Source organism: Natrix helvetica (genome assembly GCF_964273705.1).
Source record: "Natrix helvetica genome assembly, chromosome: 5".
Lineage (NCBI taxonomy): Eukaryota > Metazoa > Chordata > Lepidosauria > Squamata > Natricidae > Natrix > Natrix helvetica.
Window position 1 is genome coordinate 142,542,363 of NC_138551.1, and position 12,582 is coordinate 142,554,944.

General features: G+C 49.0%; 2 protein-coding genes across 5 annotated transcripts in view; both read left to right on the forward strand.

The window, feature by feature from the left end:
• The window catches only part of EMC1 (ER membrane protein complex subunit 1), a 33,265-nt gene extending 26,449 nt beyond the window's left edge, over window positions 1–6,816 (forward strand). The window contains exons 20-22 of the mRNA XM_081954613.1: window positions 671–755; window positions 1,427–1,556; window positions 5,425–6,816. Coding sequence (XP_081810739.1) covers window positions 671–755; window positions 1,427–1,556; window positions 5,425–5,604 — 395 coding nt within the window. The 3' untranslated portion in view covers window positions 5,605–6,816. The remainder of the gene's footprint in view (window positions 1–670; window positions 756–1,426; window positions 1,557–5,424) is intronic.
• A 1,066-nt stretch (window positions 6,817–7,882) lies between these two features.
• UBR4 (ubiquitin protein ligase E3 component n-recognin 4) overlaps window positions 7,883–12,582 on the forward strand; it is a 179,538-nt gene continuing 174,838 nt past the window's right edge. For 3 of the 4 annotated variants that reach the window (XM_081954560.1, XM_081954562.1, XM_081954561.1), the window contains exon 1: window positions 7,884–8,443. In XM_081954560.1, coding sequence (XP_081810686.1) covers window positions 8,295–8,443 — 149 coding nt within the window. In that variant the 5' untranslated portion in view covers window positions 7,884–8,294. Of the gene's footprint in view, window positions 8,444–12,582 lie in introns of all 4 variants that reach the window. The other variant, XM_081954563.1, reaches the window with a different exon arrangement.

Genomic DNA, 12,582 nt, shown 5'->3' on the forward strand with positions numbered 1-12,582 from the left:
ACAAATACAACATATATATATATTTTGTTGTATTCGGGTCTTTTCCCATGTAAGGTTGAGGTTGTATCACCTGCCTCTCTCCTGCCGAAACGTTGCAAAGACAATCTCAACCTTACACGGGAAAAGACCCGAATACAACAAAACCAGCATACCTACACCCGTGAAAATCTACGAAAACAAATAAATATATATATATATGGTTAAAATACAAATCAAAAAGGAAAAAAAAAACAGAGGCAAAACAGAACTAGAGAAGAACATTTTACAAAATTGCGAATTTAAAAGAAAGTCCAAAACATTCTGGGAAGTTCCCAGAAGATGACCTAATTAATTTACGAGCCTCGAGACAAAGTTCAAAAGAAATCCATTCATTTATTAGGATCAGCATTCCGGCGTGTTCTCCTGCAGAGCCAAAACTGACTGCTGCTTAATTGTGTTGGAACTTTTATCCGTGTGTCCCCTCCCCCTCTGTCTGGGTCATAAATCACATTCGCCAACAAGATTGTAGAAATATGTGATCCGACTCTGGCCGAAGGTATGCATGGAATTCTCCCTTCAATGCCAACCTGATAAAAGTCATGGCAACGCTTTACAAGCTGACACATACATTATCCTCTCTGACAAATCTATTCCAACAATAATAGCTTCTCCATTTTTCTCTTGGGCGCAGTCGGTCTTCCTTCGGGGGCCATTTTGTCCCTCCCCAAGGCTTTGCTGGATCCGCGGCGGCCAGAAGTCCCCACAGAGCAAACGAGGTGAGGAATTTGGGGAGCGGGGAGATCCACCCACTGCCTAGCCCAGGGGCATTTAGGACTTTGCAGATATGGGAAGCTGATGTTTGGGGTTTTCAGCTTGCCACATGTCCACCTAATGCTGCTAACATTACTGGAGGGGTTTGGATACAGCCGAACCATGGGGGTGGGTCGGTGGTGGATGGAAGGGAGAGGGGTTTTGTCTGGCTGGATTTGTCAGAGTTTGCAGCGGCAATCACATCCAGAAAGTAACTGATTCAGCAGGATTCAAATCTCTTTGTATATAACGCATGAAGTTAATATACAATACCAAAAGCAGGTTTTCCAACGTAGTAGCGACTACAAGCAAACACAGGCAGAGGAGAGAACAGTTTCAGTTCAGGCAGCAGACTAGTTTAGAGCTCAGCACAGACTCAGAGCTGCAGAGCTTAGCCACGGCCAGGCTCCTTGCCGTTCACGCACAGCAAATTCTGTTTCGGTTTCCAAACAGCCCTCATTGGCTGACTTAGTTGCTATGCCTATTCATTGGCTGACCTTGTTACCATGTTTTCCAAGTCATGAACTCTCACGCACTGACAGGACGGATCTTCCTAGGCAGACCCCTCAGAGCTAGGATGTTGTAAGGTAAAATAAGAAGAATTACTGAGACCAAGATGTTTTCCTGCTCGTTACAGGGAAGAAAACTTGATCCCGTATTCCCCGGATGTGCAAATCCACGCGGAGAGGTTCATCAACTACAATCAGACCATCTCGCGCATGAGGGGCATTTACACTGCCCCATCGGGCCTGGAGTCCACTTGTCTGGTGAGCCTTTCTTAAACCAATGTCCCTTCAGCTTTGAGAGGGGTGGACTTCAACTCCCAGAATTCTCCAGCCAGCTTGCTGCCTGGGGAATTCTTGGACTTGAAGTCCAGTCCTCTTAAAGTTCCCAAAGTTGAGAAACACCATAGGTCATTGTCCTGGCTCAGGGAATTCTGGGACTTGAAGTCCACTCCTCTTAAAGTTCCCAAGATTGAGAAACACCATAGGTCATTGTCCTTCTGGTCCAGGGAATTCTGGGACTTGAAGTCCACTCCTCTTAAAGTTCCCAAGATTGAGAAACACCATAGGTCATTGTCCTGGCTCAGGGAATTCTGGGACTTGAAGTCCACTCCTCTTAAAGTTCCCAAGATTGAGAAACACCATAGGTCATTGTCCTTCTGGTCTAGGAAATTCTGGGACTTGAAGTCCACTCTTAAAGTTCCCAACAGGGACGTGCGGTCAGGGGAGGCAGGGGAGGCAGAGCCTCACCACTGTCAATCATGAAAAGGAAAAAAAATGTAAACGGGAAAAGGCGAGTGCTGAAGTGAGCTTAGCTAGCTCACCGTGAATGACTGCCTCTTTAAAAAAGCCTCTAAAGCTCTGAGCTCTGCCGCTGACTAAAACGCTTCCTTTCGCCCGTGGAAGAGCTCATGCGGGCGAAAGGAAGCGTTTTAAGTCCGCGGGGTGCTTATGAGAGGAGGAGAGAATGCCTGAATATTCTCTCCTCTCGCACACATCCCGCGGACTAAAAACGCTTCCTTTCGCCCGCATGAACTCTTCCACGGGCGAAAGGAAGCGTTTTAGTCCGCGGGGTGTGTGCAAGAGGAGGAGAGAATGCCTGAATATTGGAAGAGCTCATGCGGGCGAAAGGAAGTGTTTTTAGTCCGCGGGGTGCGTGCGAGAGGAGAGAATATTCAGTGAATATTCTCTCCTCTCGCACGCACCCCGCAGACTAAAACGCTTCCTTTCGCCCGTGGAAGAGCTCATGCGGGCGAAAGGAAGCGTTTTAGTCCGCGGGATGTGGGTTCCTTTCGCCCGCATGAGCTCTTCCACGGGCGAAAGGAAGCGTTTTAGAATGCCTGAGCTCCGGGCCAAGCTGCAAATGATGTTGCAAAAGTTTGTTGCACTGCAAAAGTCTTTTGCCTTGCCGGGAAACGTCAGGGCAAAAGAAGCAGCTGGTGAGGTTGGCGGGAGAGAGTGGGGAAGAGCGAAGATAAGGGGCGGAAGTGCAAACAAGAGCTCGGGCGACAAGGGCTTCGCTGCCACAAGGGCTTCGCCTTGGAAGTGAGTCTCGCGGACGGAGCTTTGGGGCTGAGGAGAGAGGCAGGGACGGAGGGAGTGGGGGGAGAGGAGCCGCCCCCCTCACCCCCCAGGCAATGGGGAAAGCTTTCCCGAAATGGGGGGGGTGTTGCGGGAAATAAAAAGGGCGCGCGCTGGGGGGGACGAAGGAGGCTTTGGTGCGCTTTAGAGGCGGGTGTGAAAGCAACGAAAGGGAGGGCGGGTGGGAAAGCAACGAAAGAGGCAGCGAGAGCGGGCACGGGAAAGCAACGAAAGGCAGCGAGGGTGGGTGTGAAAGCAACGAAAGGGAGGGCGGGTGGGAAAGCAACGAAAGAGGCAGCGAGAGCGGGTGGGAAAGCAACGAAAGGCAGCGAGGGCGGGTGGGAAAGCAACGCTCAAGACTTGCCCGAGAGAGCTGGGGATCGGGCTTTGGGTTGGTAGGAGACCTTGAAGGAGGGGGGGGGAGGGACTGGGGCTGGTGGAGGAAGCAATGCTACAGTGCACTCCGCGGTCCCCTTAATGTTCACTCAGGAAGGCGGGGAATGGGACCACGTGATCAGGAGGCTGAGGCTCCGCCTTCCTGATGACGTCACCAGCCTCACCAGCCATAACCCTCACCGCACGTCACTGGTTCCCAAGATTGAGAAACACCATAGGTCATTGTCCTTCTGGCCAGGGAATTCTGGGACTTGAAGTCCACTCCTCTTAAAGTTCCCAAGATTGAGAAACACCATAGGTCATTGTCCTTCTGGCCCAGGGAATTCTGGGAGTCGAAGTCCACTCCTCTTAAGGTTCCCAAGATTGAGAAACACCATAGGTCATTGTCCTTCTGGCCCAGGGAATTCTGGGAGTCGAAGTCCACTCCTCTTAAGGTTCCCAAGATTGAGAAACACCATAGGTCATTGTCCTTCTGGCCAGGGAATTCTGGGACTTGAAGTCCACTCCTCTTAAAGTTCCCAAGATTGAGAAACACCATAGGTCATTGTCCTTCTGGCCCAGGGAATTCTGGGAGTCTAAGTCCACTCCTCTTAAGGTTCCCAAAGTTGAGAAACACCATAGGTCATTGTCCTTCTGGCCCAGGGAATTCTGGGAGTCGAAGTCCAGTCCTCTTAAAGTCCCCAAGGTTGAGAAACACCTTAGACCAGAGGTCGGCAAACCTAAACACTCAAAGAGCCATTTGAACCCGTTTCCCGCAGCAAAGAAAACACCGGGAGCCACAAAGATCCTAATCGGAAGCCTCCTGTTCAATTCTGGAGCTGACCGGAAGTTCAGTTCCCCCCCACCATAGAGTCTCCTCCTAACGTGGCGTACTTTTTCCTCTACCTGTCATAACCGAAAGCCCTATCAATTGTGGAGACAACTGGAAAACCCACCCCTTGCCATAGAGTCTTCTCCTGGCGCACTGTGCTTCTCTGCCCTCCCGGAAGCTCCTCTCAAAACTGTAGCGCCGACCAGTGACGGAGCCACAGCAGAGGGAGGAAAGAGCCACAAGCGGCTCCAGAGCCGCAGTTTGCTCACCCCTGACTTAGACCATTTGTCCCAGCCCAGGTTTTCTCACTGGCTCCTGAGTATTTGAAGAAAGAAAAAAAAAATTACAGCCACAATAACCTTATGGAGCCTCCATGTTCAGGAACAATATTCCCTTGAGTAAAAAAACACCAGGGGTAACGAGAAGAAAGAGCTTGGCCTTGAGACAACCCCCCCCCCTCACCCCCAAAAGGGATGTCAAGAGCGGGGCAGCTGGATTAATAAATTTTTGGGAAGTGCCACCAAATGCCACCTAACGCTTACCTGTCTCCTGATACAAGTAGTTCTCGACTTACAATGGTTTGTTTAGTGGCTTTTCAAAGTTACAATGGCAGTGAAAAAAAAAATGATTTAGGAGCATTTTTACACACGGCCATTGCAGAATTGGGACCGAAATTCAGACCTTTACCAATTCACTCATATTTTATGACGGTTTGTGACTGGGGGGTCATGTCCTTATGACGGTTGCTGTGTGTGTGTGTGTGTGTGTGTGTGTGTGTGTGTGAGACATGATGCCTTTTGGCCACCTCCTGACAAGCAAAGTCAACGGGGAAGCCAGATTCACTTAACGACTGCAGCGACTCACTTAAGGACCGCGGCAGGAAAGGTTGCAAAACGGGGCAAGGCTCGCGTAACCAATGTCTCGCTCGCTTAGCAATTTCTCAACATTTTGGGGGCAGAATCGAGGTCGTACGTCAAGGGCCACCCGTGAGACGGGTTGCTCCCGGTTCGGCTGAACTGGGCCGAACCAGAAGTGAGAATTCAGGCCCGGGTCGCAGAACCAGCGGGGACCCAGGCCTGCCACATGCCCCCCCCCAACCCGTTCCCTCGCTTGCGCTTGGCTGCCACCATTTTGGATTTTAGGGACTGCGCGTGCACAGTTCACTGTAGATTGTTCTGGGCATGCGCGCAGAATAATTTACATTGAACCGCATACGCCTGGCGCGCGGGGGTTTCAAACTGCAATAACGCCGGCAACAACCCACCCCTGGGGCCATCTGTATTTGTGTGCAACAAGACCCCCCACTGTTTGCAACCCTCTTTATTCATTCTTCTTCTCCTTCAGGTGGTGGCTTATGGGTTAGACATCTACCAGACAAGAGTCTACCCCTCCAAACAGTTCGACGTCCTGAAAGACGACTACGATTACGTCTTGATCAGCAGCGTCCTGTTCGGGCTGGTCTTTGCCACCATGATCACCAAGAGGCTGGCTCAGGTGAAGCTGCTGAACCGTGTCTGGCGGTAACGGTTGAGAGATTCACACAGATCCCCCCCCTTGAGGGCGGACGGACGAGCCTTCCCGGCGGGTTGCAGCCTCATTTTCCCCCTTGAGGAAGAGAGAACTGTGGAACCGCGCTGCCTATTGCCCACACCCGTCCCCCAATTCACTGCGGAAAACGAGAGATTCCAAAAACGGGGGAAGGGTCTGTGAAATGAAGCCGCTTTGAAAAACGGTCCCCCCGTCCTTCGATGCCTGCGCTGCAAAACTGCTTTTGCTGTTGAACTTTCTACGACGACCATTTTGACTCCTGAAGCCGTGATAAAACACTTTTATCATCCTTTTTTCTTTCCCCTTGAAATTTTAGCTGATTCGAGGAATCCACCAGATTTTTCTATATGGCTTCTTTATGTCCTCTTTCTGAGATTTTCAACGGAAGAAAATGGCTGGGGGGGACGACGACGACACAGTCTTTTGAGAGAATGTGTGAAACATAAGCTTGGAAAAATGCAGAAGATGATTTTGGGGAATTGGATATAAACGGGGGGGAAAGTGAGTGTCAGGCCTGGAAGCCATCTTTTGCCAAAGACAGGCCTCCCCCGGATTTTCAAGGGCCAGCGAGAGCTCACTAGATGCCGCTGAAACTCCCTGTGTTATTCTCATTGCAGGACATACTCTTCTGATCTAGAGGGGGCAGCCTGTCAGGTCTGGAAGCCATCTTTTGCAAAAGGTGGCTTCCAGGCCTGACAGTGAGCCTGTTCAATCTTTAGTGTCCCTAGCAAAGAATTCAAAAGAGAGATAAGCCTGTCTTTTCCCTGCATTGAATTTTTAAACTTCTCTTTCTTAATTAGCTCTTTTTTTTCTCCTTTATAGCTCCCTAAATTATAGTTCCCTAATTTATATTGAATTTTTTTTGGTCAGTCCAGATTTGGGTTATGGGAGTCCTTGCAGCTCATTGGAAAAAAAAAAGCAAGTTTGTCTTTCTAAATGCAACGTTTTCCTGAATGTGGTTTATTCTTTTCTCCTTACGGGAAGCGAGTGGCTTGCTAAGAGTCATCGGGCGGTTTATTTGTATTTATTCTGAGGATGGGTTTTGGGTCGCGGTGGGCAGAGTCTAAATCTGGAGTTTGCAGGGTAGAAATTTCTGTTGGAAAAATGTGAAGTCAAGACCTATTCTCCCTGTATCCAAATCACGCACAGCAGAAATAAAAAAATAAAATAAAAGTGTGTTGAAAGAAATGTCCTCCTGAGTTCAGTTCCAAGTGGGGAGAAAGACACTGGAAACATGGCGGCTGTTTGGAAAGATGGTTTTTAATGGTGGACAGGATCGCATGCCCTGATGATGTGGGGGAAGAAGGAAAAAGGGAGGAGATGCTGAGAGTGCCTTGAGTTTTATACCCTCTCTGGGCTCTTGAATCTGAGCTTGCATTCTGATTGGTTGTCAGGCTCCCATGGGGTCACCCGGGGGGCAATTCTGTAGGCTGTCCTGAGTCCCAGGCTTGGTTGACTTTTGCTGGGTGATGATGTAATAAATGGGCTTTGGGCAATTCCTACCATGGCTCTCCCTGAAGGAGGTAGATCTTTGCTATGTAGAATAGAATAACTCAGGCCTTAATGGGTTAAGGAGGGATGAGCTTCTGCCTTCCTTTTAGGGAAATATTCTGCCCTTTTAATATTTCAATTTTTCTGGGAGAGGGGTGGGGTGCTACCTTCCTACAAGTGAATTTGCTTCTTTGGCTCCCTAGAGGTGTGTTTAACTGGCACCCCTTGCCTAAGGAGCACCATTATTTCCATCAACTTAGTTTTATATTTATTAAATATATTTTAATATATGTAGTAAACTTTATTCACGCACAAGCACACACAGAGATATTAGATTGCAAGCTCTTTGGGCCAGATATTAATTTGAATTTTAAGCCATTCATGTGTTAAATTGCTAACACAAAATATTAATAAGCTCCTGTGTTGGATTATTTCAAAACACATCCAAGGAGATCAAACTTTTTTTTTGAAAAAAAACCCCACTTTTGCCCATAGAAACCCCAGAGCAGTGTTTCTCAACCTTGGCCACTTGAAGATGTCCGGACTTCAACTCCCAGAGTTCCCCAGCCAGCATCGCTGGCTGGGGAATTCTGGGAGTTGAAGTCCAGACATCTTCAAGTGGCCAAGGTTGAGAAACACTGCCCTAGAGGAGCGAGGACGCCTGCGCAAATACGCCCTCAAGAGAAAGTCGCTGAGTCACCTTTCTGCGCACGCGCCCTCCCGCGCCTAACCGGGAAAGGAAATTTTGATACTGCGCCCCCGGCGTTCCTTTGGCTTCCTCTCCATGCGGGGGCGGAAGAACGGCCGGAAATAGCCGCGGGCGTTCTAGCCGTCCGTGCCGGAAGTTCTCTCTGCCGCGCTTCTGTGAGGAGAACCTGCGGTCCCCTTGTGAAGTCTCAATTTTTCCTCTGGACTTTTGAGAGCTTGGATGTCGGTTGATAATAACGAAAAAAGCGCCCAATTTATTCTTTAGGGCCGTTGGTTGTTTTCCCCCCTCAGGGAACAACAGACCGGTGTCGGTTTTTTTTGGGGGGGGGCGGAGTTTCAACCGGAATCAGCGGGTCGGTCGACGTCATTTCTCCCGCGACCCGGAAGCGCTTTCCCCGGCCTCTGGTGTCTTCGCCTCAGCAACTCTAACGCTACTGGAAGCAGAACTGAGGAGAGGCGGCGGCAAGATGGCGGCGTCGGGGGGCGGCGGCGGCGGGCCCGGGTCTTCGGAGCGGGATCCCGGCTGGGAGGTGGCGGTGCGGCCGCTGCTGTCGGCCTCCTACTCGGCCTTCGAGATGCGCGAGCTGCCGCAGCTGCTGTCCGCCGTCATTGAGAGGTGGGAGAAGGGGGCGGGGTTTCAACCCTCCCCCCGCCCTGCGGGTGGGAAGGGGGGGGCGCTGTGGGGGGAGGGTCTCCGGGGATAGAAGACACCCCCCTATTTTGCACTCCCCCCCAAAAAAAACTCCCCCTCAGGTCTTCTCCCTCTCGGCTTGACAGCTCCTAGTGGGCGGGGAAAACAAGGCCACGCCCTCCCCTCGCAAAACCTCCCCCTGCTGGGTGATGGGAGTTCTTGCCCTTACCCAGCTGGGAAGCAGCGTGGCCGAAGAGAAAGGCTTGCCCTTCTGGGGATGATGGGAGGGATGGTTGGTCCACCTGGGAGGGAACGCCTCTTGGGGACAGTGCCCAAAGGATGTGGGTGATGGGACTTGTAGTCCTCGCTCAGCGGGGAGCAGCCTGGCTGAGGAGGATCGAAGAAGAGAACCAGGCCTTTGAAGATGATGGGAGGTGTAGTTGGTCCACCTGGGAGGGGGAGCCTCTTGGAAAAAGAGCCCAAAGGATGTGGGTGATGGGACTTGTAGTCCTCGCTCAGCGGGGAGCAGCCTGGCTGAGGAGGATCGAAGAAGAGAACCAGGCCTTTGAAGATGATGGGAGGTGTAGTTGGTCCACCTGGGAGGGGGAGCCTCTTGGAAAAAGAGCCCAAAGGATGTGGGTGATGGGAGTTGTAGTCCTCACTCAGCGGGGAGCAGCCTGGCTGAGGAGGATCGAAGGAGAGAACCAGGCCTTTGAAGATGATGGGAGGTGTAGTTGGTCCACCTGGGAGGGGGAGCCTCTTGGAAAAAGAGCCCAAAGGATGTGGGTGATGGGAGTTGTAGTCCTCGCTCAGCGGGGAGCAGCCTGGCTGAGGAGGATCGAAGAAGAAAACCAGGCCTTTGAAGATGATGGGAGGTGTAGTTGGTCCACCTGGGAGGGGGAGCCTCTTGGAAAAAGAGCCCAAAGGATGTGGGTGATGGGAGTTGTAGTCCTCGCCCCACTGGGAGCAGCCGGGCTGAGGGGAATTGAAGGAGTGAACCCACCCTTTGGAGATAAATGGGAGGTGTAGCTGGTCCACCTGGGAGGGGAAGCCTCTGGGGAAAAGTGCCCAAAGATGTGGGTGGTGGGAGTTGTAGTGGTAACATGGTGGTTGAAAGGGGCCCTGCTGCCCTGGATTTAGAGGGAGCATCTTAAAGGGTGGTGTTGGGGGCGCTGAGATGCACAAAAGTTTCAGGTTGTGAATATCTGAGATGGGCTGGTTCTTCGTAGTGCCATAAAGTTGCCTTTGATCATCATTTCTCTGGGTGGACCTAAAAACAGCCATGCTGATCTTTTAGGATCTCTTTGATCTAAAGACATTTGGACCTTCCAGACACATCCGGAGGGGCAAAAAGAAATGTGTTTTAAAGCTGTTTGAAAAGTTGGTCGGTTAGATCAGTTGGCGGCCTGGCCCTGCCAGTTCTTCCCAGGATCTCGTCTCAGGTTTAGAAAAGACTTGGATAAAATGTTGTCCGTTTCTTCTCACGGATGAAATTGCTCGATTCATTGATCTGTTGTGCTTCACTTCTGTGGCCCTGTGTTTTCGTCTGCACTTGGGGGGGGGGGCTGCAGCCTCCTCTTTTTCTTTTACGATCTGGAAATGCGTTGCTTGAACCTAAGCACCCCTAATTTCAGTAGTACTCCATCTCGCATCCTGATGTCCTTTGGGTACCCAACACTTTAATAGGATTTGAATATAGAATCTTTTCTATATAGAGCCTTGTATTCTAAGGCTGGGCTGCAGCTCTTTAGCATATATTGTGCACAGTTCTTGTTTTAGATAGCAGCTGCTTGTCTTCTTTGAAGCAACATATCACTAGTTGATTTTGGATTGGATTGGATTTATTGGATTTTTATTTTGGGCTGTACGTTGGTTTTATTGGTGGTATATTTTATGCTAGATGTTTGTGCTGCTGGGGGTCAAGAATTTCCCAGACTAACTGACTGTTGTTCAGAGTTGGAGCTATTTAAAAAACAAGATAATCCCCCAAAACAATAATTTTAAATGCTACCTGGATTCATGGTGTTGGCAATCTGAATGTATATTTTTCACCAAATACTCTCTTCATCCCTTGTTACATTAGAATAGAATAGAATAGAATAGAATAATAGAATAGAATAGAATAGAATAGAATAGAATAGAATAGAATTCTTTTATTGGCCAAGTGTAGTTGGACACACAAGGAATTTGTCTTTGGTGCGTAGGCTCTCAGTGTACATAGAAGAAAAGATACATTTGTCAAGAATCATAAGGTATAACCCTTAATGATAGTCACAGGGTACAAAGAAGCAATCAAATCAGACTAGGAAACAATATAAATCGTAAGGATACAAGCAACAAAGTTACAGTCGTAAGTGGGAGGAGATGGGTGATAGGGATGATGAGAAGACTAATAGTAATAGTAATGCAGTCTTAGTAGATAATTTGACAGTGTTGTGGGAATTACCGTATATACTTGAGTATAAGCCGACTCGAGTATAAGCCGAGACCCCTAATTTTACCCCAAAAAACTGGAAAAAGTTATTGACTCGAGTATAAGCCGAGGCTGGGAAATGCAGCAGCTCACGGTAAATTTCAAAAATAAAAATACAGGTAGATAACAATAAAATTGCTAAAAGTGTGTGTGTGTGTGAGTGAGACAGACAGACAGAGGAACAGAGAGAGGGAGAGAGAGAGGGAATCAGAGAGAGACTGACAGAGACGAATCAGAGACGTACTCCATTGAACATGACATACAAGTAGTTCACGAGTTAGTTGAGTTTAGAAGTTATGATGGCACTGACTGAAGGGACTTACAAATGGTCCTCAAGGTATTTATTTATTTATTTGATTGATTGACTGACGGATTGATTTCCATAGCCACCCATCTCAACAAAGCTCTGTCGTAAAATGAGACACTAAAAATAGAAAATACATGCATACAACCACAATTCTACTTTGAATCAAGAGTTCATTTTATGAGTAATTTTGAAAATGAAAAAGCCAGCATTTTGCATCAATACTTCAGTAAGAAAATACTTACATCTTATTGCAATAAGGGACAGAGAAAGCAGCTAGGTCCAGCGAGGAGCAGCTACCATCAATGGCCCCGATATGAAGTCAAACCTCCACTTTTATATCTTTTTCATATATCTTCTGTTCCCCTGGAATATTACCAGGGTAGCTTCCTCTTTTCACAGTGCCATCCTGCATTGACTGCATTTCAATGTGCCCATCTGAGATCTCCTACCCTCTGCAATTTTTGGTTCCTTATTTCTTAATGTCCCAGACGCTTTAATTTGCCGAGCTGTGCGCACGCGCCTGTTTTCCACAGCGTGGAGCAGCGGCGAGATTCTGCGCGGCGAGCGATGATTCCAGGGGCCATCCGGGAAGATGAGGAACGCGAGGGGGGACCCTGCCCCCCCACTGATGGCCCCCGGAATCATCGCTCGCCGCCCAGAATCTCGCCGCTGCTCCACGCCGTGGAAAACAGGCGCGCGCGTACAGCTCGGCAAATTACAGCCTGGGAGACTTGTCACTCGCCGGGGTTATGCAGAAGCTTCCCTCCGAAGCCCGAGAGGAGGGAGGGGAGCGGGCGCCCGGCACACAGAAGAGCCGCATTAAAATGTTTAAAGAGCCACATTTTTTTTTTGTTCACTGGAGTATAAGCCGAAGTGGATTTTTCAGCCCAAAAAGTGGGCTGAAAAATTCGGCTTATACTCAAGTATATACGGTAGTTGTTTAGCAGAGTGATGGCATTTGGGGAAAAACTGTCCTCATGTCTAGTTGTTCTGGTGTACGGTGCATCATTTTGAGGTTAGGAGTTGAAACAATTTATGTCCAGGTCTGTAAATATTTTCATGGCCTTCTTTTTGACTCGTGCAGTACACAAGTCCTCTGGAAGGCAGGCTGGTAGTAATTGTTTTTTCTGCAGTTCTAATTATCCTCTGAAGTCTGTGTCTGTGTCACAACTGTGTTAGGTTACAGAGCCAAACCAGACAATTATGGAGGTGCAGATGGCAGACTCAATAATTCCTCTGTAGAACAGAATCAGCAGCTCCTTTGGGCAGTTTGAGCTCTCTGAGTTGGTGCAGAAGGAACATTCTTTGTTATGCTTGGGGTTTTTATCCAAAATTTCTATTATG